The 25,153-nt window shown below is 41.6% G+C and overlaps 1 protein-coding gene and 1 long non-coding RNA gene across 8 annotated transcripts; one reads left to right on the top strand and one right to left on the bottom strand.

The window, feature by feature from the left end:
* Positions 1-223: 223 nt before the first annotated feature.
* LOC138928779 (uncharacterized) lies at positions 224-2,800 on the bottom strand. The gene is made up of 3 exons (XR_011445129.1): positions 2,706-2,800; positions 1,417-1,685; positions 224-1,354 (listed from the first exon to the last, which is right to left on the bottom strand). It is a non-coding gene; the product is annotated as an uncharacterized lncRNA (long non-coding RNA).
* Positions 2,801-6,028: 3,228 nt separating this feature from the next.
* ps (RNA-binding protein Nova-1-like protein passilla) lies at positions 6,029-23,188 on the top strand. Of its 7 annotated transcripts, none has more exons than XM_070286590.1 (6): positions 6,029-6,783; positions 14,627-14,813; positions 18,409-18,552; positions 18,612-19,252; positions 19,311-19,839; positions 20,789-23,188. In XM_070286590.1, the coding sequence occupies exons 1-6, from the start codon at positions 6,751-6,753 to the stop codon at positions 21,007-21,009; spliced, it is 1,755 nt and encodes a 584-aa protein (XP_070142691.1). In that variant the 5' UTR covers positions 6,029-6,750; the 3' UTR covers positions 21,010-23,188. The 7 variants fall into 7 exon arrangements, with proteins under 7 accessions (XP_070142691.1, XP_017020433.1, XP_017020429.1 ...); XM_017164940.3 differs by lacking the exon at positions 14,627-14,813 and adding an exon at positions 17,424-17,489 and having other exon boundaries at positions 6,032-6,783; XM_017164945.3 differs by lacking the exons at positions 6,029-6,783; positions 14,627-14,813 and adding exons at positions 8,035-8,229; positions 17,424-17,489.
* The last annotated feature ends 1,965 nt before the right edge of the window (positions 23,189-25,153 follow it).

The raw sequence follows: 25,153 nt of genomic DNA on the forward strand, positions 1-25,153 counted from the left end.
TGGGTATGAGAATGAGGATGGGGGTCTGGCGAGCAATGAGCATAAATTATGCGCACAAAGAAAAGCCGCGGGCGAGAGGAGAGAGGTATACGGATATGGATCGGGGGCTTCCTGGCGGGGGGTTCCAGGCGCCAGCAACGCCATTCACGGGTACGTACCTCCTCCAACTCAATAGACAACAGGGGAGGAGTCTTATTCCAAAAACACAATGGGGAAACCCTTTTTTATTTTTTCTTTATTTTTGTTTTTTCGTGATACTTTTTTCTCTCTGCCTCGGACCTTTGTTCGATCGCCCCCATGGACTGGGGGTCAGTGGGCGGCGCTGGGTATCGCGTGCCTGGTTATTGATTTTCGCTTTCGTTTTTCATGCGGCATGTGAGGCAACAGGAACAAGAACAAGCAGGCCAGCAACCAATAATTGTACACACACAGGACCTGCTTACATATGCTTATGGCCGAAAGTTTGCCTTTCGGACGGACAAACGCACTGACTGGACACGGTGCTGGTGGGGAAAACTCATTTGACAGAAGACAGAAGACGGAGCGGCAGCGGCAGTCATGTCAACTCATCCAAGAACGTGCCGCCAAAGTCAATGAGGTCGCACTTTGCCTCAGCTTTTTTTTTGAATCCTTCCTGCCTCTGCCTCCGCTTTTGTCTTTCCCTTTGCCTCTCTGCCTGGCCCCGGGGCTTTCAGCCTCTCAGCCGCGTCGTCCTCATTCACATTTGCCAGCTGGTTAAGTATGCGCCGTGTTTACCTTTTGCTTGGCATGTCCTTGCCGCGGGCTTTAAAGCCCCGTTTTGCCAGTTGCTCATAATAAAGTCTCGGTAAGGAGTTCAGCCAGCCCCTTTATTTCCCCTTCTTTATGGCTTATGACTTTTACCTCATTGTTGTATTTGCATTCGTGTCGATGTCGCCTACATTTTGCCTCTTTTGTCAACTTCCGCTAAGGCTGAGCCGCCTTCCGGCCATGCCTCCTTTTCAGAGAGAAAGGGAGGAAGGTACATAGGTAAAGCCCAGTGACTCCACCGGGCAGTTATCAACAGAACCTGAGCTCAGCTGACCAGTTATCCGCACTTAGCCTGCTCCTGCCATTGTTTAGCTTGATTTTATTTTAGTTGCTCCCATTTTTCGGTGGTTTTCCCTGCCTTCCGGGTGGGCGTTTCCTGCTCCGATGGAACTATTGGTATGTGTATGGTTGTCAAGCCATTTTGGGCTGGCTGCAATTATGAATTTGGGGCAATTGTTTGGTGTGCACTCGGATGGCTCCATTGCGGCTTTTGATTTGGGCCATGAGTTGGCCGGCATGATTAGGGGGATTTTGTTGTCCAGGCTTATTGTTCCATGAGGACTGTCTAGATTAAAAGGGAAAAGATATGCAATATGTGGTCTATAAATGTAAGGCCAAATGACTGACTTATCGTTTCATCGGATGACACCACAGTTGATTGATTGATGAACACACATAGAGCTGCGACAAGTGTTATTTGGTTAAGTTATATTGCATATGCGACTTGGCTGAAATCAAGTTCTCAGCGCTCATCATTAGCAGTTGGCTGCCATAAACTTGGCTCATTTTAAAATCCAGCATTCAGTCACGGCTCGAGTAGGTCCGGTTCTCATATGAGTCACCTTTTTGCATCCCACTCCCTGATTTTCACTTGTCGAGAGTCCATTACTCACCTACTTTGGGTTCATATAATTTTTCAATTTTGTTTTTTCTCCCAGCATGGGAAAACGTGTGTGTTTTCCACACACAAACACGCTGACAGGCCAAACAAATGAAACGTTTTCAGATTAGCAATGTCAATGTTGCTTCGGAAATGTCAGGATAAATTGCCCATCAGCCTTTGTCATCATAAAGTCGAGGATGATGCCTGTGCGTCTCGTCCTTTAGCAGGCCAAAGATTTATCGCACATGATATTTGTCAGAACGCGTAGAGAGATAAAGATACAACACAAACAAACTAAGAGATATACAGAGAGAGAGAGAGAAAGGGAGGGAAACCCTCTGCTGTCAGCAGATTCTAAGCCTATGAAAAGACGATAAATGAGTCCGAAATGAGTCCCGAAATGAGCAAACAAAGTCAGGCGATATCCTAACAAATGAGCCGGGGACTTAGGGCCCTCGAAAGAGGTTATCGCCAGACACTTGTGGCTCCCACTAGAGGAACCCAGCAATGGCCAAACTCTAAATAGTAAGCCAGTTGAAGTTTTATCAGCGTCAAGGCGTCTGGGGTGAGGCAAGAGGCAGTGCGGCTCGGCACTGGCGAATCGAAAACACAAAAACAAAACAATTAAGAGCAAAGTGCAGCACATAACGTAAACTATTTACTGATAAGAATATAAATACACACACACATTTATATGCTGGCAAGGAGGGGAGCTCTCTGGAAACGGCTGAGCAAACACTTGCAAACCCAGCGACGACGACAACGACGAGCACTCGACAGTTTGTAGATAAAGTATCTACCAGATACGCTGACTCTCTCTGCCTACTCTCTCTCTCTCTCTCTCTATCCCTCTCTGGGTTCTCTGTTCTCCACACTCTCCTCTCTCCTCTCTCCTCTCTCTCCCTCTCTCTCTCTCTGTGGCTAGCAAGTGTTTGAATCTCGCAGATACTTTGGCCTGCCCGCCGCCTCGGAACCCATTTCGTTTTTAATTGTTTTCAGTTTTTGAATTTAGTTGTATTTGATTTTCACGTACTCGCGCACTCTCGTCGCCGTCGCCGTCGAAGGAAGTGTGTGTTTTTTATGTCAGAACTTTCAATTTTGGAACCCACAACCGTTCGTTCAAGTGAGTGTCGTCGTTAAGTGCTGGGCCCCATCAACATCAACAACTAACTGACAGTTTTGTTATTTGAGAACCCCGCAAAGCGGTTGAGGCTGTGAACAAAATAAAGAAAAAAAGCCGCTGTTCCCGTGAGCTTTGATGTGTGTTCTCTGTGTGGCGCCCTAGAACGAACTGCTCGCCCAGGCCTTTCAATTAAGCAACAAAACATAAATCAAGGGGCAGCATCGAATGCGGGTCGCGTGTCGTCCCCCTTGGGACTCCAGCTGAAACTCGAACACCAAAACTTCTGATGTCATTTCTAGCTTATTTTTTAATAATAACTCCTCAGTTAGTTTACCCCCCTTGGATTGATTTGGTCTAAAAAGAAACCCCTTTGCGCCTAGCTACGGCTCTGAGTGTGTCTTATCGACAAACCGAAAAGCAACGAAAATAAACCTTATCGCTGTCGTCTCCGCTCCAGTGATAACTGTGAGTCCGACAGGGAGATAAGTTGGCCCTATGTGTGTGCCAAGTATGAGTACCCGTTGTGGGTAAATGGAATATTTCCTTCCCTCTTATGTTCCACAGATATATATATATATATGTTCACATATATATGAACTCCATGATAAAGTCGGAAAGCAATTGGAATTGTTGTTGTTGACGTTGCTTCACCGAGGCAGGCTTCCTCTCTAGCTAAAGGGTGAATGATTCGTTCTTGTATTAAAGTTTTTCCCTAGAAATTAGATAAGACCATTTATATACACACACACACACACACAGTGATTGGGGCCAATCTTGGTAGATAGATATATATCTGCCTCCGTGGGCAACCTGCTTGAGTGCTCTATATCGCCTTCTTACCACCCACTTTTGCATTTCAAATGATTATAATTCCGACGCCACCGAGGCGAGTCCTTGGGCTGATTGGAGAGTGCATTTCATTTTACTCAACGGCGGCAGCTGTTTCCAATTCATCACCATTAACACATTTTCGGCTTGAGTGCATCAATGGCCTTTTCTCGTCGAAGGAATTCTAAACTGTGGCGACTTTTTGTTGCAATTTGTTCAAGGACACGAAAATTGCGAAAATATCGGGGGACTTTCGTGCTCAGTGACTGAGATTTTCTGGGGCCAAGAGGCAATTGCAACTGAAATTTGATTGCCAAGTTGTCGCATTTATTATTCGTTGACTTTTGTTTAGACTTCGATGGACGCCATTTTGAGCATTCGCCTCGAATTGGAATTCTTCTACGAATATCGAAGCTACAACGACAAAAAATAACAAATAACGAAATAGCTGAAAAACAAAACAAGAAACAAACATCGAAAAGCATTAAGTGAATTAATTGAAAAACTGAAATGCCAAGCCGAGGCGCAAAAGCAACTGGTTCTCAATGATTCCCCCCGTTGCGACGCTCGAAAACTCGTTCTGCCGCATCTTAGCTTAAATCGATCTTTAGTTTCTTGATTTTCGCATTTGTAGCTCACTAATTTCTTAAGTAAATGCAAATTTGTGCGGCTTACCTGTTTCGTTCTCTGTGTGTTTTGTGCTTTCTGGCGATGACAGGTGCAGCAGTACACAATTGTATCTGATAGTACGCCGCTTTTGTTCGCGTATCTATGTATCTGGTCGCCTGCTTGCTTAGCATTTTGCCATCTCTTCGATTTATTGCTCATTTTGCTTTGCTTTCGGTCTCTAAAAAAAAAAAAAATAAAACGAAGAAGAAAAAACTTATTCAATGGTCAAGGTCGTTTGCAGTCAAATCGACCGACGCACACACACTTGAGAGGTCTCTCTCAGCACTAACAGCGAACAGAAAATAAGAAAAAGCAAAAAAAACGTACAAAATATAAAAACGTTTGTATAATTAAACGCCATTTTAAACAAATAAATGCGCGTTGTGTCTGTCTGTCGCTTAACGCTGCAGATTTTGGTCGTTGTTGTTGCTGGTCGCGCTTCGGTTTTTGTGTCGGCGCATTTTTAATTAGCAATGAAATCATAATAAAAAATAAAACAGCTCATGCATAATTGAGTTGCAAGTTGGGTTTTCATTGCCGTGCACACACACTACAGACACAACCTGCTCAAAGGTATTCAAAAATAACTAAAACAGCTCCAGCTTTAGCTCTACGAGCTTGGACTTTGATAGAGATGATTTAGGTGGAACGAATTTTAAATAACGATTCATATTTTTATGGGTTATAGTGAGGCATTTATTAGGATGGGGACTTTTGAAATGGTTAGCTTGCATTATGCGTCGGTTTTTCTATCAAATTAGCTCTAAATTACTTTTTTAAATGTATATAAACTCACTATAAAGGTCGCTGGAACAAAGAAAACTATAAACTCAACAACAAGCTCCACTCTTTTTAAAACAAAGTAATGTCAATTGATATATCAATATTTTCTGTAATCATATCAGTGATTTTCGTTAGTTAAGATATTTCCGAAAAAAATTGAACTTTTCAACCTAAAAGTGCGGAATAAAGCAAATAAATACTATTACTTATAAGTAGAGATATGTTAGCTTTAATTAAGATATTGCTTGTAAATCGTATATACATATATTTAGTTGGAGTGCGCAGAGATTTCTCAGCCTTTCTAACCGCATTCTCGCCCATATGGGATCCTTTCTTATAGGGGACCCTGCCATCCAATAAACATTTCTATGGATTCCTATAATTCATGCTACTGTCGTCTGCTTTCCATCCATTCACAAGCTTGATTCAAACTATCTATATCAAAGCCAATCCAATTCAATACCCCAACTCGACAACTCATTTGCCTGCCCTCCTTCTCAAGTTTTTGATGAATGTGAATGCCTTTTACACACACACAAATACACATGAAACCCTGCGCTTTTTTAGAAGAATTTCCCTGAATTTCCACCCGCAAAATGCCTCGCTCATTTTGTAAATAGCATCCTTTCTCAAGTCGAACAAGGAAATGTTTTGTATCTATTTAAATGTTGCTCACCTGTGTGTGTGTTTTACTACTACTTTTACTACAAATCGAGAAATGCATATTGCCACTCTGACAACTGTATCTATATCTTACTTACCAGTTTAATGCCGAATTACATACCTATATATTGCCTAAATGTTTACTGTATGTATGTATATTTATTATTGCTGCATAATTCACTCATAAATATTTTTTTCTTTTTCTTTTTTTCATATAAACGTTAAAAACAAAAATCGCACATTCCACCACAAAACCACAAAAATAAACCAATAACAAAAATATGAAATAGAAAAAACATTGCAAATCTAGAAGGATCGTGAATAAATATAGATTAAAATCTGTGAGGCATATTTTGGGAGCGATCGATAGCAAGGACCAAAGGACCTCATCCGCATAGCCCATCACACTCTCTCTCTATATCTCAGATGCCCGCTGAGGATCCACCCCGATAAGGCATCGCATCGCATCGCATCGCACAGCATCGCATTCATTGGACAAGGACAAGGACGAGGACTTGGACCAGGACAAGGACGAGTAGGAGTACTAAACAGTTACTGACGATCGCCCGCTCGCTCTCGCTCTCGCTCTATCTATCAAACCAAAACAATACCAATCAAGCCAAAAGCCAAATAAAACCAAGCTAAACAGACGCCTCATTACCAAACATCGAACTCTTGTTTAACCAAAAAATAAAAATCGAATCAAATCGAACTCCAAACCAATTCAATTCAAAATCCAATCCAATTCAAAGGCTACTCAACTCCAACGAGACTCAGAAAACAGAACAGTAAACCGTAACAGAAACCCAAAGCAAAGCAAAAGCAAAAGCAAAAACATAAGCAAAAGCATAAGCATAAGCTATAGCCTTAGCTAAAGCAAATCATCAGTCAAAGTCGATAACCAAAACCAGCAACATTCAGTTAAAAATGGCCGAAGACGCTACCATGGAGACATGTCCAAGTCCTGAAATCGGCGATTCACGCAAAAGGCCACTCGATTCCGATCCGGAAAATGAACAAACTAAACGCTCACATTTCAGTTCCGGTAAGTTGACCAAATCAAATCAATCCAAAAATCAAAATCCAAATTCAGAATCAAAAAAAAAAAAAAAAAAAAATGTAAAAGAATTCATAATCCAAATTCATTTCGAAAGCAGTTAAAAAATTGGAGTAACAGTTTAAGAAGAATATTGTCAATCGCTCTTGCATTTACCATTATATCGCGCTCTTCCTCTCTGTCTTCCTATCTCTCTATCCTGCTCTATCTGTCTATCTATCTCTCGTTCGTTATCTATCTTTATCTGCGAGCCGTATAAATAACTCATACAATTTATTTGCCTAACTTTTTGCCGATCGTGACGTGCTTTTCCGTACCGTTCCGTTCCGTATTCCTGCCCTTCTTTGTTATATAGTCACTGTCGTTGTTGTTGTCACTGCAATACCCCTCCTCTTTCTCACTATATAGTATCTATGATTTCGTTTGCTTCTTGTTGTCTTTGTGTGTGTTAAGTTTTCAATTAATCAGCACGAGAAATTCATTTGCAGTTTGCCCCCAATACGTTCGATGTCAGTTTTGTAACCGACACACAGACAGTCAAGCAGACGGACGGACAGACTTTGATTTGTAATTAAGCCAGAGATAGAGATATGGCGTATACGCCCCGAGGACCCATCCGTATATGACAACTACTGGCATGTGGTCCTTTGCGCAGGATTTGGTTGCCCAGACAGGGCCCAGTTGGGCCCAGTTTGACCCATTTTTGCAGCGACCTCCAGTTGCAATCCTGCAGCAGCAGCAGCCTCGGTTTCGGTTTCGGTTTCAGTTTCAGTTTTAGCTCATCAATGGCCTGCAATTAGATACAAGTGCTAGACCGGCCCTGAGCTCTCTGGGCATTTGACGGGACAGCTGATGGATGCCCCTTAGCTGGGTGAGTGGGTCACCACCACCACTGCCATTCATATGGAGATGAAGAAGCTTTGTCCATTGCCAAACCCAAAAACGAAAACCCAAATCCAAATGCTAGCTTTGGCGTCCAGCTATTAACTAGTTGCTTTGCATGATTTGCTTGGCTCGAAACCAGCTGGCAGCTCCAAGGTGAGCGAGCCAGCGAGCGACGCAATCGAAGTACCTGTCGTCATAGCCACCAAAATAGCAAAGGTGTAAATGCTATAGCCGCTTTTGATACTCAGATACCAAAGTCGAAGCTTTTCGAATTTCTTAATTGCTCAGACCAATTGGAAGTGGAAGTTTTCAAAAATTTTGAACTGAGAAACCCGAGTTGACAGGGCAGTTTAAATTTCGCACACAGCAGGCATCGAGTAATACGTATCACACAGAATATACACCAACATAAATCGAGAAAACAAAAAAAAAAAGAAAAGGAAACTCATCCCAAATTAATGCAATAAGTACATAGTCACATTCCCTAATGTTTTGTTGCATCAAAATTCTTAAGTTTGTATCGAGTTGGAATGCGGAAATTCTGTTTGCGTAAGTTCAAGTTTTTTTAGATAGATAAATATGAATTTATTATTGTTATTATTATTATAATTCGTGACTCTGTTTTCCAAGCCACCAATTTATGGTTTAGTTTTTTGGTAACAAATTCGTGTTTGTCTTTTGAAATGAGACCGTTTTATCAGCTGTTCGGCTGCTGCACTCCCATTTAGTTGGATATTATAGATATGTGCTCAGCTGGGCATTTGTTATTAATTAGCCACCATTGAAGCCATTGTGTCTCGGCCGGTCATATGCGTTCGGTTTGGGTATTTACACACGTTATTTATTAGTTTTCAAACAATTTATTTGCTTAGCTGCCTCGACAGTCGCTCATTTGTTGGTTATTTATTTGGTTTTCACTGTTTTTTTTTCTGCTCTCTTATATATGTATAAGTAATTTTTTTTTTCTCAGTTTTCATTGTTATTTATGGCTGTCAGGGCTGGTTAGGGTTTGGGTCCGAGTGCGTCAGTCGGTGCTGCTGCTGCTGCTGCAAAGGAAATGCAGTAAAAGTGGGGTGGTTGGTGGGTCAACCTGTCGGTCCTGGGACCTGGTATGGTGCTACTCGTTCTGGGCCTCGGTCTGGGGGCTTATGTAATCAATGCTAGCAAGCTGCTGCTGCTGTGCGGGGGTGTTCCATGATGCGAGAGCCAAAACTAACGCAGCTGCTGCTCTCCGGGCGAGAGCAACGTGAGCTGGTGGTGCTGCTGCTCTCGTTGACAGCATGGCAAACGGTTGACCTACTTTGATGACAATGCGGGTGTGCGAAGTGTGTGCGTGTACTCGTGTCCGTGTCCGTGGTCGTGTCCCTGTTCGTGTTTGCCTAGGAAAAAGGTCCTGCGCAGTGGTGAGAATCGTGGAGGCCTGCACTGCAGCATTTGGCGCCATTGCAGCCGCCACAGCAGCCGGAGCTACAGCCTCAGCCACATGAGCCAAGTGCCAGAGGAACGTCCTTGAGTGAAGCCTGCTGCCCTGCATAAGCTGGGTGGGCTTTTGGCCAGCTACAGCTTCTGCTGCAACGTCTGTTGCCTGGCCGAATCTCAAGTGCGTTTACTGCCTCAGGGCTGCTCTTTCTCCCCCCATTCTCTCTCTCCTCTTCCTCTATGTTTTGGCCACAATCAGAGCCTGTATCTCTCTCTGTCCCTGCATGTGTGTGGCCTGTGTTTGGCCTGTGTTTTTGGGTTACCTTATTCTTAGTTTTATGCACCATTGTTGTTGCCACTCAAGTGGCCATCGGTGCTATGTAGGTGTGTGTGTGTTGTTGCACTTGCACAGCCTCTCGAGTGGCCTACTAATAACTCGAGTGGCTTTCTTTTAGGGCCAGTGATTAGGCCACAAAAAAGAAGGTACTAAAGGGAGCAGGTTAGGCCAATCTGGATAATTGGGTCATCACTGGGGGAGGCTTCTTCTCTACTGTTAAATTACGCATACGCCAGGTTGGCAGCTGCCATATTAAGCATACGCAGTGTATACCAAGATTTCTTTCTTATGAATAGCTTAACTAACTCGGCTATTTCATTTACTCATTGTTTGGCCAATCCGATTTTGGATTTCTGACTGAAAAACGTGACACGTTCACTCTTTCCGCCGCTGGCTTATCACGTTGGCTCCGTTTCGGTATCACATGTTGCCACAGCAGTTTCTATTTTCGACACACGCTCCCTTTTCCTCTCTTCCTCTCTCTCTCTCTCTCTCTCTCTTTCCCTATGTCTCTTTTTGAGGTTCCCTTTTGCTATTGCTTCTTTTCTCTGATAATGAACCGAGTGACATGGAATGATGTGAGGCAATCAGCAGCAGGGGCAGCATTAGATCATACGCACACAGACAGGCTATATCATCATCTGCCCATGATCGTGCTGACTCACATAACGCCGCAGCGTTGACTCTCCTCTCTGCAGCTGTAGCGGCTCTCCGGCCCGCTCTCCAATTCTCCGGCGCTACTCTCTTCTCCAAACTCTATGCTTGAGTCTGGGCCCCGTCTTTGGAATTCTTCAGTGCGGTTTTGTCGTTCGTTTCGTGCGCTCGCTCGCTGGCAATCGCTTGCCTTTTGAATTTGAAATCCATAAAAAATACAACACACACAACTCCCGCGCAGTTGGCAGCAGCATGTTGTTTGCCAGAACAACGTCGACGTCCAGCATGCAGCAGGATCTGAGTACGAGCCCACAGCAGCTGGGGCATCAGCTCATCCACCAGCATCAGCAGCAGCATCAGCTTCAGCACCAGCCATCGTTTCAGCTCCAGCCAGCCAGCTTCTGTACGTGCCCTCCCCCCCTAGATGATATCTCTCACAGTACCTTAGTACCCTAGTATCTTAGTATCTTTTGCACCTGAGCTGGCTTCTCTCTCGCTCTCTTTTCCCGTGTTGACCTTGGTAATTAGCGTGTGCATTGGTAATTATAGGGTTTATCTCATTTGCTATTTGCCAGGAGCTTACACTGCGTATGCGTAATATTCCTATATTAATATTAGGCAACACAGCAATGGCAATTAACGTCTTGTCAATGAGTGTGGCGTTTATCTAGCATTTCAAGGTCGCCTTCGGTGTTCTCCCTTTTATCGACTTGGAATTGGTTACACTTTTCCATAAATATTTGCTAATCGCTGAAAACCAAACCCACTCACAGCAAACACACACCACACACACCACACACATACACACTACGCACAGCCAGCTATGAATTCAGTTCAATGCCAGGCATAATGATTATTCAAAGTGGACAGAAGCCCACAAAAAGCACTAGACAAGCACGACAACTCGAGGTGAAGTTTGACCTTAGCTGGAACTCAGGCTCGGATCGGTTTGAATCGGGCTTTATCAGTTGATTCTTGAAATCAATTTCGAGTTAGTTGCCAGTAATTAACTCGAGAGTCACGCTGACGAGTACTTGAGCTTCCAAAAATAAAAAAAAAACTACAATTGTTGACTTGAAATGCGGGAAGCAAAACGGCGGCAAAACCTAACCTTGAAAAAAATGATTTGAATGTGGGCAAACATGTCTCACTTACTCGTATCTCTGCGACTGTGTGTGTGTGTCTTTGCCTTTGAAAAAGCCAAAAATAAGTTGAGACACTCGTTGTGGCCATGCCCAAACCGCTCAAGTTGCTCCAAAACGAAACGAAAAAAATAAGAAAAAAAAATTAAGTAAAATAACAAATAATAAAATAAAGCCGAAAAAGAAAGAGAAAAAGCCAAAAAACTAAAAAGAAATAGAAATAAAATCGCAAGCCACTCCAAAGACGTGCGGGCATTTTACTTTTATTTTTCTTGGCAAGTCTTCTTGCTGGCGCGTCTTTTGTTGTCCGTGTCCGTCTTGGCATTTTTGGCGAAAATGTCTTTAGCATTTTGCCCCGAAAAATGTGTTATTTATGCGTGCCAGAAATTCGGAGCTCGGCTCCAGCTATTTTCCATAGCCTCAGCATCGACTTAGCTTTGACTTTAGCTTCTGTTTCAGCTTCCAGCTTCATTGTGTAAGCCCCGAGTTCGGCTATTGCCAACCAGTTGTTAATTTGGCTGCCATTTGGCAACACTTTCAGGCAGGTGTTTTTGCTCTCAGCCCGACTTCAGGCCAACTTCTCAATGGCTAGCACAATAAATCAATTTTTTGAGACCTCGAAAGGGTCTGCCTGGCTTGATGATCTCATGAAGGTATTGCCACGTTGACTGTGACGCCCACTTTTTACAATTTCCATTTCTGACATTTGTATTATTATTTATTTATCTTTATAATTCGAATTCAGTCATTAATTTGTTTAGGGAGATTAGTCAAAATTATATTTTGTATATTTTTAACTATTGTCTTGCTTGGCTTGGTAATCCCTCATTTAATGCTTGTGTGAGTTTCGATTTAAACGCAGTGAAGGCTGAAGTTCAATCGAAAAATAGAGTAGACCTTGGGCTATCCCCCACCCACCTTCCCCATCATTTCCAGCTTCTGGCCTTATCAAGGGACTTCCGCTGCTCTTCATCAATTAAAATGCTTTCAATTCGCTCAATTCCATCCGACCATGATATATATTTGTTACAGCGTTCCATATTGTGTACTACATATTACCGTTTTTATTTCTCGTTATTATTTTGTTATTTTTTGTTATTTAAAACCATTACCGTCCATGCATATAAATGTGCTTGTAATTATCGACGAAAAAAGCCAACCGTAGCGCAAATATAATTATAGATACTACACAGAATATAAAAATAAATTGATGTGCATGCCACACACAGCTCAGAGCGGGAAAAAAACGAACAAAAAACGACACACACAAAGTAAAAAACAGTAAAAAAAAAAAACAAACGTATAAAGTATATTCTCAATAATCACGAACAGTTGTTTTTGTTTCTGTTGTTGTTGTCCCCCACTTAAGCGTGCGATTAGCAAAAAATACAGAAATAGCTATTAAAAAATAACAAATAAAGGCGACAGTTCTCCTATGGCCGCGAATAAATCAAAATCTCCCCGAAATCAGCAACAGCAGCATTCCCACGAAAAAACCAATGAGAACCGAACTCAACCGAACTCAACTCAAATGTGATATAATCTCAAAGAAAAAGCTAAACAAAAAAAGAAAAGCAGTTGCTGGAAAAATGTTGTGATAAAGCTACGCAAGTAACCAATTATATAATTAAATATCCAAAACCGAAAAGTTATTAATCAACCTGAAACAACGACTGAATAAGAATAAAAAGAAAAGCACCAAGCAAATGCAAATGCAATTACAAATCAACGCAACGCAGCAGCATCAGCATCATCGTCATCGAGTATTATAGGAACAGCTCCACCTCCTCGATCGAATCCAACTCCACCTGGTATTAGCTCCTGAATGGTAAAAAGCCTTGGCTTTGTTTTCTAAATGTCTTCCATAGCATTTTTGGATGTTGTGTAACTCTATATCGCCATTAACAACCGCCATCATGGACATGCTCTCTCTATCTCCCATCAAAGCACCAAATGTCATCAAAAATCCTGTAAAGAAAGCCCATGTCCTGTGATTCAAATATAAATATAGGTTGCGAGACAGAAGAATCTAAACCTTTGCTGAAGCTTGCTGCTGCCGCTTTCTCTGTCTCTGTCTGTCCTACACACTCTGCCTACTTCTATACTATATATACCATATATATATTATGACAATATAATATATTTAAAGCATCGTAATCGTTGTTGTTGTTATCGTACAAAATATCAGAATATATATTTAACCAGAACCATCAAAAGAAACCCAAGAACAGGCACCAACAGAACAACACTAAAATCAATCCAACTGCCCATCCAAGAACACCAATATCAACATGTCAATATATCAATATATCAATATCAGCGCCAGCTATTCAACCAAAATCGAATTAATTCAAAAGCCATCATCCGGAAGTCGAAGCAACCTACTAAACCACTGCGAAGTCACCACTCTATCAACCTGATCTCTCTCTCTCTATCTCTCTATATATAAATATAAAACTATATATATATATATATGTAAACTTACAACCACCGCATCATCATTGAGAGCATTATCCTTAAAACAAAAACTAAACTAAACAAAAAAGAGAAGCAAACAATGCACAAAAGCCTTACAAACTGCCATTAATGCGTTTCAAAAATCAAGGAAATGCGAGGCGGAGACATATAGAATACATAGAATACAAATTCCATATATCTCCCGCTCGCCCCCGCCTAATCCATGCTGCGTGTCTGTGAAACCCATGAAAAGTCAGCTTAATTTAAACAAATTTTCCATTTCTTTTTCTTTCGTTTATTGAACAAGTTTAATAATTGGAAAGCGCGTAGAGTAAATCGAAACAGAGCAACCCTTTATCAAAATATATCAACGAGTAAAAGCAGTTGAAAAACCACAATCCAAACAAAATAATTTAATAAATAAGGAAACGAGGCAGAGAATCGATATATATATATATTTAAATATATATTGCAAGAGAAGACTGAACTGGGAACGTGAATAATTCCGCAAAATATGGAGAGTATTATGAAGGCGGCCTTGGATGGAGATGCTGAGCTGCTGATGCAGCATTTGGGCTTTGATTACGAGCAGCCAGAGCCAGAGAGCCCGCCACAGCCACAACATTTCACATACCGATATCAGCAATCAACGCCCACACATATGCAGCAATTAGCTTGTAACTATCAGCCACGACATTCCACCAACAACAACAACAACAACAATACCACGTCGTCGCCCTCATCCACACACTCGCTGGCCAGCAGCAGCAGCAACAAAAGCAGCAGCGACAGCAGCAGCAGCAGCAGCAACAGCGGCAGCATCAACATAAGCAACATTAGCAACATCAGCCCCCATAGAGCTGCATACTCATTAGCCGTTCATAGCTATAAGCAGCAACAGAGCCAGGCTAACCCCAGTCATGTTCTGCACCATCAGATGGACCTGCAGCAGCAACAGTCGTCGCCGCTCAGCGAGAATGGTGCCTCCCCCAATGCCACCCCAGGTGCCAACACACCGCCAGCAATTGTGGCAGCAGCAACAGCAGCAGCAGCGGTCACAGCATCTGTAGCAGCGTCAACGCCCACGCTGGGCAACTATAAGACTGCCTCCTGCTGGTGTTACGGTGAGTCCCCGAGTATATGCTCAAATCAAAATAAATAAAAAACGCAATCAGCATCAGCATAAAACTATCAAAGTTGCGCACAACTTCCTCTACTATATATATATACACCCTACATAAAATGTACACCACTTCTCTATATCTATAACTATCGAGCTCGCTACAACCAACCAACCAACCAACCAATCAACAACAGCAACAGCATCAATCACCACGTCGCCTCATTCTAAAAGCCGCCAGCAACTTGAAAACTTGAAAAACTCTATAAAAAAAAAGAGAGAAAAAAAACTGAACCTAAACAAATGTCAAACAAACGAACCGAACCGAACGTCGCCCAAGAAGCCGCCAAGCTATAAATGAATTATCCATTAACATTGCGTTGAAAGTTTTTGAAAGAGAATAATCCAAATATCACCAACATCCAATCCAGCACACATTCCGAAACACACGATATAAAACCAACAAACAAACACTCATAAAAAATATAAAAAAAAACTAAGCAGCAAAACAAAAAATCGCATAAAAAAGCCACGAGAAAAAAATCAACCAACAAGCAAACAGCCACAATCGACTATATATAAAATCTCATATGCTAATCGTACGCTTTTATGTGGGCGTCCATTTCAATTTTGAATGTGCCTTAAAATATTATGTCTTATGTATAAACCTGCGTCCACTTTCCTTCAGCCGAGCATGCCCTAGTGATTCATGTGTGTTGCATAAAGATTTATGGCATGCGGTGGATTTTGTTTGGAATTTTGCCTCAAGAGATACTAAATATGGAGAGGGGAATAATGAAAATAAGTAAAGTTAAATGGGTTTAAAACTGGGTTTTTGTTCAGAAACATCTTTAGAATTCTTTAAATAGCTTAAAATATATTTTAAAGATCATTTTAGATACATTTTTATACCAAAATATGGCAAGAGGGTAGAGAAAACACCCACTTTGTCGATTTACAAGCTTAGCTTGATTTAAGTCCCCAGCAAGTGCAGGCAATAAACTTCGAAATATTTTCTCCAATGGTTTAGATACATTTTCAAAAGTCTTAAAATAACCTAAGCTATATTTTAAAAATTATTTTAAGGGCCTTGTAATATCGAAATATGGTTAAACTCCCCACTTCAATCGATTTACAAGCTTAGCTTTTAAGACTCCCCGAGCAAATGCAGGCTATAAATTTCGATTTACGTTGACTAATGGTTTTTGTAGCATTTTGGTTTAAATAGGATTTTTGCAACACCTCCTTATGGCTAGGAAAAAACCAGGAACTTTGTTTACTTCCCCTTACAGGATCCAATCGCTTATTCGCGTGTCACATGTCGCCACATTACGCATACGTCGCGTGGTACGCGACAAGCACTTGACGCCGAGACTTTGCTTTAACAATTTGCGTGCTGCAGATTGCTCCTGCTGCTGCTCCTGCTCCGCCACAAAGCTTGTGCCACAGCTTGTCGTTAGCCTAGTTTCCCCCGACCAATCCTGCACACCATGCATACGAAATTAGTCGCCAGTCTGCCTCCTGCAAGCTGCTCCTCCTCCTTTTGTTCCTACTGCAACCGCTTCCTGCATCGCTCCATGGGCGGTCTGCAAGTGTTATTTATGACAGTCACATAATTTAAGCTGCTGCTGCACAGTGTCAACGGCAAGGCAGACTTGGTCCTTTGTGGCCCATAAAATCGCTAAGCAAATGGCCAACTCTGTTGTTTCGTTTCCCTTCTTTTTATTTACGAGTATTTTTACCCCCGCTGACCGCACAATTTATTGTGTTTTAGCTATGCATTTCTTAGATTTTTTTTTGCATCTGCATCCTCCTCCGCTCTCTCTCTCTCTGAACAGATAGATGATAGATAACTGACAGATGCGTCCGGCGCACTTTCAATTATTCGAGTGCGATGAGCCTGTACTGAGGCGGAAATTGGCCAGCATGGTGCTAAGTATGTGGGTTTTTCGCTTTCGCTGCTAGTCCTCCTTCTCCTCCTCCTCCTCTCGCTTTTTTGCACATTGCAAATTCTTTGCAAATCGCACATTTTCACACATGCATGTAAAGCAGGGCAAATGGTCCAATATTCAACCCGCCAACCCACCGCAATGTCATCGCCTCAGAGTGTGCGTGTGGTGTGTGTGTGTGCCAGTGTGCTGTATCTAATTAGAGAAATACTTTTGAAGGACACTCGACGCCGAGCAAGACGACATAGATTTCGAGGGAGGAGCTGGGGGAGCCGGGCTAAATTTAAACCAGGCGAGTGCCAACGTCTTGGACCGCCCCAAGTCAGCTCAGGCGGCGACACAGAGACCGATGCATGGTGGCAGCCAGTCAGGTGCAACGCGCTCGGATCACTTTGTTGTCTCTTTTGCTTGTGTAATAGAGCGTCTCCGCTTGACACATTTTATTAATTGAAATTTGTTTGTTGTTTACTGGCAGCGACTTGGGGGTTGTCGTCGTCGTTGTATGAGATCATAGCGAGAGGCTTCACTGTGACCATGCTTTCGTATTTCGTACTTCATTTGTCGTAATTCGTTTTTCCCATTCATCTGCCCTCATATATATATCATGCTAAAGCTGCAAATCCCAACTTATAATCATTGTTTCCGTTCTTCTCTTTCCATTTCAGGTGAGTCAGTTTGTTCTGGAATTGAGGTTGAAATTGAAAATAATAACAATAATCATATTCATCATGGTAAGCTTTGTCACACTTTCATTAAATACCATTAAATCCATCTTTGTTTAGCCAAAAATATCTTTAAAAAAAAAAAAAAAAATAAGATCGACTAATTAAAGATTAATACCGAACTAAAGCCGTAGCTCTATCTGTCGTTTTTCTGTATCTGTATCTGTACCTCTCAATCTGTAACTCGAGCGCGCTTTGAGCTTGACTTTGGATAACTGATTTTAATTTTGACTCTACTGACGACCATTAACCTTCGACCCTTTGACCGACTTTGGCTTTAGCTTACATTTTTTCCATAAAAAAAAAAATACTCGTACGTTCGTTCGTTTTCGTTTGTGTTTTGCTTTTGCGATCAGGGTCGGACGACCTTCCGCCGGGTTGGAAGAGCCACAAAGCCAGGTCTCATGTGTTTCGTGTGTCGCCACAGCATTGTCCGTTCCTCATCCGATCTCACCTCGAGCTCATAACTCCTCATGGCTTGCCACACAGAAACAGACTCAACATATGCCACCATAACACGCCGTATAACCCCATGCCACCAAAAACCTAATCGCTCTGTACGAAGCCACCAAAACATACCTATAACCAAAACCAAAAACTAACTCCAAGCGATCGACGCTGAAATGCTGTTATTATTTTTAATTTGTAACCTGCCGAATGAGCTAGAAACTAGATCTAACCCAGAGTATAACCATAACCAGAGCCAGAACTAGAATGTTTTGCCACAGCCGAGGGCACAGACTAACCTCCAGTACCAGTACCCAGTACCTCCGATTCAGAATCTGATTCCAAATCCAATTCTAATTCTAACTCTAAATTCTAATTCTAATAACTAAAAAACCAAAAATGAACCCCAATTCTCCCATGAGAATCAACGAGACTAATCCATTGGTCGCTCTGTGAACTCCTCTTGACTCTTTGCTTGCAGGCGAGACAACGTATCACATGAAAATCCTGGTGCCCGCAGTGGCCTCCGGGGCCATCATTGGCAAAGGTGGCGAGACTATCGCCTCCCTGCAGAAGGACACGGGTGCTAGGGTCAAGATGTCCAAGTCTCATGACTTTTATCCAGGTGAGTCCACCTACTCCTCTTTACTCTAGCAGATAATTAATCTCCTAATTAATTCCCAGGCACCACTGAACGCGTTTGCCTGATCACCGGCTCCACGGAGGCCATCATGGTCGTGTTGGAGTTCATCATGGATAAGATCCGTGAGAAGCCCGACCTGACCACAAAGATCATCGATGCCGAGTCGAAACAGACCCAGGAGCGCGACAAGCAGGTCAAGATCCTGGTGCCTAACTCCACCGCCGGCATGATCATCGGCAAGGGTGGTGCTTTCATCAAACAGATCAAGGAGGAGAGCGGCTCCTATGTCCAGATCTCGCAGAAGCCCAAGGATGTCTCGCTCCAGGAGCGTTGCATCACCATCATTGGTGACAAGGAGAATAACAAGAACGCCTGCAAGATGATCCTCTCGAAGATCGTCGAGGATCCTCAGTCGGGCACTTGCCTGAACGTCTCCTATGCGGATGTCAGCGGGCCGGTGGCCAACTTTAATCCGACCGGCTCTCCGTATGCCACTAACCAGAACGCCATCAATTCGAGCACCGCCTCGCTGAATTCCACGCTGGGCACCACCATTGGCGGCGCGAACTCTGCGGCCAGCCTGCTAGTCAACGGCACCGGCATCAATTTGTCCATCAACCTGGGCGCCCCCAATCCGGCGCCCAATCTAGCTGTTGCCACTCAGCTATTGGAGCATATTAAGGTGGGTTTTTACAACAGATCTTTTAAACTCATAATTTAACCTTCTGAAATCTTTGTAGGTTGCCATGCGCGGCTCTGGCTACTCGGAGAACGTTACTACGGAAGTCTGCAACGCTTTGGGCGTGCTGGCCAAGTACGGCGTTCTTGGCATGGGTGTGGGCGTGCCGCATACCAATGGCGCCCATTCAACGTTGGGCAATTTCCTTGGCGTCACGACGCTGGACCAGCAAACAGCGGCCGCCGCATCCGCGGCCACCGCCAGCAATGTGTTCGGTGCCGTTGGCCAGGTGAATCTGGAGCAGTATGCTGCAGCAGCGGCCGCTGCCGCCGCCGCGAGCCGGCCAACGCAGACGCAACTGGACGCTGCTGCTGTGCAATTCGATCCATTCCGACACCTGGGCTCGGCCACGGCGCCGGCCACCACGCCCGTCTCGCTGAATAATAACAGTTTCGGGCTGACGGCTGCCACGGGCACGGCGACCACGGCGCAGCTGGGCGGTCTCAGCAAGAGCCCCACACCGGGTGACCTAAGCTCCAAGGACTCCAAGAACGTTGAGGTGCCGGAAGTGATTATCGGCGCTATTCTAGGTGCGCGTCCTTACTATTATCCCTACTAAAAAGAAAAAAGAAAATTGCAAAAACCAACCAACAGAGAGACACCGACAACTTCGCAATTTTTATTTCCCCTCCCCTTCCCCAAGGAGTTTCCTGTTCCCCTCCATTTTTAACCCGCTTCCATATACACCTTTGATTAGCCATTAGAGCCATTAGACATAGACATAGATAGCCAAGAAAGACACAGGCACTTCATTCCAGACTCATTCCAGAGAGAGATCGATCAGTTACGTTACCCATTGCATTCCAGAGCGTTCGTTCAGCCACAGATAAATCCATTGAAACTTATATAGCGAAATTTCTAGTCAAGTTCTTGCCTCTCACCCATATCCACCACCCAGCACAGGCCACACCTTGAACCCGAAAATCCCACTGAAAATTCGCACAGAACAGCAGAAGTAGGAGCAGCAGCAGCAGCAGCATCAGTTAGCTTAAGGTTTTAAAGAGTAGCTTTAGCAGTTAGGTTTTTAGGTTGAAGACATTCACTTTTCCCCATCTTGTTTATGATTAACGAATTTCTTCTAACATGCTATATATACCTATATAGTTGGCTAGTGCAATTCTTGGGTAACCAGGCGTACATATTATAATCTTTGTTGGATTTACATTCGTTACATATTCACGTGCGCAGTTAATGTTTACCTCAGTGTCAGTCGTAAGGTCGTTAGGTCATTAGGTTTATTAGGCACCTGACCATTCCCCTCCCCCCAAGCTTATGGCTATTGATTTTTGATACATTTATTCTTTGATTTGTTTTATTTTTGGCCCGCCTGCTAAACTTTTCCCCAATATATATAGCTATAATTATAAACCCACATATACTACTGATATATATATACCCTACTTTACACATTTTTATTACCCCTCATTATATTGTTCTTAAAAGAAAATATTTAACATAAATCTGATGCAAATATTCCAGGTCCGAACGGTCGTAGTTTAGTTGAAATCCAACATGTTTCTGGCGCAAATGTGCAAATTTCCAAAAAGGGCATATTCGCACCTGGCACTAGAAATCGCATTGTTACCATAACTGGTCAGCCGAGTGCCATTGCCAAAGCGCAATATCTAATTGAACAGAAAATCAACGAGGAGGAGACAAAGAGGGCGCGACAAATTCCATTAACCACTGTTGTGAATTAATAATATAACCAGCAAAACTAAACAGAACAACAAACAAACAAACATCAAACAAACTAAGAAACCAAGAAACAAACAACAAACAAACAAACAGGCAAAAAAAAGCAAAGCAACAACAACCAAACTATCCCCCAACAATACACACACAAGCAAGTTTTTCGTCTTAAAAACCAAATTGTTAATTTCTCAAAAACCCTAAAACACTGAACACGTAATACAAACAAGAAACATATTATAATAATAATAACGAGAAAGGTATAGGAGAAACACCAATTGTTATGCGTGCAGCTAAGAGTTAAGCAATTAATAAATAATAATTATGTATTTGCAAAATCCCCCGCCCCCCCAAGTACACTTTTTGAGTAAACTCTGTTCCAAGCAACAAGGCCTTCACCTAAAACGAAAACTTTTGCTTTAACTAAAACGCGAGTAAACGTTATGTAATTGATATGAGAAATAGTGAAAATTTGTATAATACCATCTACTACTACCTTTTACCTTCTACTATACATTGTTGCATTTGTTTGTCAAATGTTGAATTTGAATTCGAAATGAAAATCGAATCGCATTCGAAGCTCTTTGAAATTTAAATCGAAAATGAAAGCTACATTAGAGAGAAAACTGTTTGGGTTTTTGTTTGTGATGCGTATGTTTGCGTTGCGTGTTTTGTTTTTAATTCTATACCATATACATGGGCTATATGATTGCATACCCATGTACACCGTTGTTGAGTCTTGTTTATATATTATCTACACACATATAAGCCACCACCACTTACACACAACACCCACACACACCCAATAATTAGCATTATGTTGAGCTAAAGTTGAACTGTTTTCTATTATACAATGAGCGAGCGTTTTCAGTGAAAACTTCAGGTGATACTTACCCTCGAAATAAGGTAAATATTTTACTACAACCCTACGACAAAAAAGAAAAACGAAAAACTGCAACAGGCTAGTGAAAAAGTAATAATAATAATAATGAGTGACTTTGTTGACATTTTACGTGCTCTCGTTACCAGTTTCTGTTTCTTACCTGTTCTCTGTTGCCCCCTCCATAAATGCTTATCGCTGTTAATATATTCACCTACGATTGTCCCTACTATATACTGCGACCCCTGTAAATGAACACTACAGTTGATGTTGATCATGATAATGTTGTCTAGTTTTAGAGATCCGATCGGATCGAGTGGTGTTAATGTGTTGCGCGCGCACGTGAGTCTCCTTTTGGTTATGATTTTGTGCTCCCGATTTGTTATCTCCTTATCTTTTGTTTTCTATATATTATTTATATATATATATATATATATAAACACATTGCGATTTTTTAGCTGCCAGTCTGAGAACTGCACTTCTTAGTTTTTATTTTTTTTCTAATGTCACTTTGCGTTTTGTTAACTATACATTTCTTTGGTAAATTTAGCACATTTGTTTCTTACATTTTAATTTTAAGTCTTACATTTTCTTTCACCTAAAAAAATACATCACAATATCTTAAAGCAAAAAAAAAAAAACAGATTCTTTGTAAAATATTCACATAAAAAAGCGTTCATTTAGAGGTTTCTTCATTACAAAAAAAAATCCAACCAACCAACAAATATCCCTTCTTAATTTTAAGTATTGTGCAATTTATAATCATTATTTTCCACAAACATTTCACGACGATTGTATGTACATATCTTACCTAGAAAGGCAGTGTAAAGACAAAAGATGTTAACATCACATTTAAACGAAAATTCCCTTAATCATATATATATATACAAAAACACTCACAAAGACATACAAAACACTCACCTGCAGAGAGATAAATGCCTTACTTGTAATGAACATTTTCTTATTTACTTTATTCCTTACACATAATTTAGTTTAACACACACACACACACACTCCTCTTTTGATTAATAAACAAAGATGAAGCAAAATTTAAATAAAATTTGATTACAAAACCAAAATACTATGGAACCCGCAGAAATGTTTATTTTGTGTTTAATTTTTGGGCCACCACCAACCCATTACCTTGTCACCACCAACCCATTCACCCACCCACACACCACCAGCGTCGCATCACTAACACAAAAACAAAAAAAAAATATATATCCCAAAACTACAGTCTACGACATTATCATGATCAATCAGAATCAACTCAAAATCAGCCAGTTTGCCAGTCAATCGTTGCTCCGTTCGATTTCAATCAACCTCAACTTCAATCACTGAAAACGCTCATCACCGTAGAGAAAAGAAACAAACGAAAAGAATATATAGAAACAAACAAAACAAACAAACAAGAACCGCAACCAATCCTAAGCTAAGTCTATATGTTTAAGTTATAAAGTTGTTCTTATTAATTTTTGCTATTATTGTTAAAACTGACCTACAATTGTTCTTATTTGTGCAATATTTATATAATACGATTAAAATATGAAATCAAATGATAAAAAAAAAAAAACAAGAGATAATTATAAAAAAATGAAATATAATTGAAACGTGAACAAAGTCTATAAGCAAACTAAAGAAGAGAGAAAGGAAGGAAACAAAAAGAGAGTTAATTGAAAGTACAGTCGTAAATGCTAGTGTGCCTTGAAATATGCATTAACATCCAAAAGAAAACAAAACGAAAAGAATTACCGAAACAGAATACCTAGGGGGAAGGAATAAATTGAATCGATGTTGGTGTTTTATTATTATTAAATATTATTTCATGACTTCATCAAGAGAAATCTATCGATCAGGACGCCGAGAGAGAGGAGAGACAGAGAGTAAATGCAATAGACCGTCTAGGCTAGGGATCTGAGCTTTTCAGGCGAACAGCATAATATTCCACAGTAACAACTTTGAAGCGCAGCCTAACCTACAACAACCAGAATCACAACAAGCATAAATACACAGATCCCCTTCGTCCACCCCACAATCAGTCAATCAGTCAACCAGTCAAACAGCCAATCAGTCAACCAGTCCACCAATCAACCGATCAACCTTCCAAATCCAAAAGCAACCGAAAATTTATTTCGTCTTCTTCGCCTTCATCGGTATATCGATACCATTATCCAATTTCTAAGCCCAATCTATCTATCACAGACACAGATCTCAATACGCTCTCACTCACTTACATACATGAAAAGTCCATGAAACACTCATGATATTCACATGAAGAAACACACATTAAAATTCACATACAGAATACCTGAGAAAACACACACACCCCCTTCCCATACATTCACACATTCGTACTAAATATCAGTATCACATTGCGCGTGCTCACTGAATTATGTTTAATGTATGAGTTTTATATAATATCTAAACATAGAGGATGGGAAGATGAAAAAAATAAACACAAATATATTTACTTATATTTGTACTGGATCTGTGATATGTATTTAAAAACAAAAACAACAAAAAACAAAGCAAAGATATATTTATTAAAAATGAAAAACAAAGAGAAGAGAGAAGAGTCAAACGATACTTGAAATTAATTATGAAATAATTAATTTTTTAATGAGACAACTAAGAGAAAATGAAAAGCTTTACTTCAAAAGCAACTAAAATCTCCCCTTAAATCAAGTTCTCAATTCATCGATGATGCATGGATCCGAGATCGATACCGAGTTCGAGTTCGAGTTCTAGTTCTCGAGGACTCGAGGACTCTCGTCCAAATAACCCTACTCCATATATGCATACGTGTTCACTGCAAACAGGTCTTTGCCGATTCCAAAAAAAAAAAACTCCGTTTCTCGAAAAATAAATGTCAGATTTGTGATCACCTCTCCCCGCAGGACGACAACCTAATTGGGGGTGTGTGACGAAAGGGAAACCGAAACCAAAAACCGAAGCTGAGCTGAGCCCATGAGAGGATGCTAGCCGATGGCTGCATCTATTTTTTGGTGTCCTGCGTCCCGCTTTCGAAGTGTTTTATGCTTGTTTGGATTTTATTGTTTGAATGCGTTTGTTATTTGCTGTACAAATTGAAGCTTCACGCAATCCCCGCCTGCCCCATCCTGGAGTGGTATGTGGGCGGTCCAAGTTGCACCCCTTTCGGCCGCATGATTGCTTCGTGCTTACCATCGATACAACTGTTACTTTTACTGTTACTGTTACCAGCACCCCCCCCAAATCAGACACATTGTCATGCCAATTTCACCCCCTTTCGC

Source organism: Drosophila kikkawai, chromosome 3R, assembly GCF_030179895.1.
Source record: "Drosophila kikkawai strain 14028-0561.14 chromosome 3R, DkikHiC1v2, whole genome shotgun sequence".
Lineage (NCBI taxonomy): Eukaryota > Metazoa > Arthropoda > Insecta > Diptera > Drosophilidae > Drosophila > Drosophila kikkawai.

What these genes read in the sequence shown, in the direction of transcription:
- ps (XM_041776493.2), top strand. Translation starts at nt 14,204, where the DNA reads ATGGAGAGTATTATGAAGGCGGCCTTGGATGGAGATGCTGAGCTGCTG. An exon ending in CAATAATCATATTCATCATG is followed by an intron (nt 17,490 to 18,408) that starts GTAAGCTTTGTC and finishes CTTTGCTTGCAG; the next exon opens with GCGAGACAACGTATCACATG. An exon ending in GATTATCGGCGCTATTCTAG is followed by an intron (nt 19,840 to 20,788) that starts GTGCGCGTCCTT and finishes CAAATATTCCAG; the next exon opens with GTCCGAACGGTCGTAGTTTA.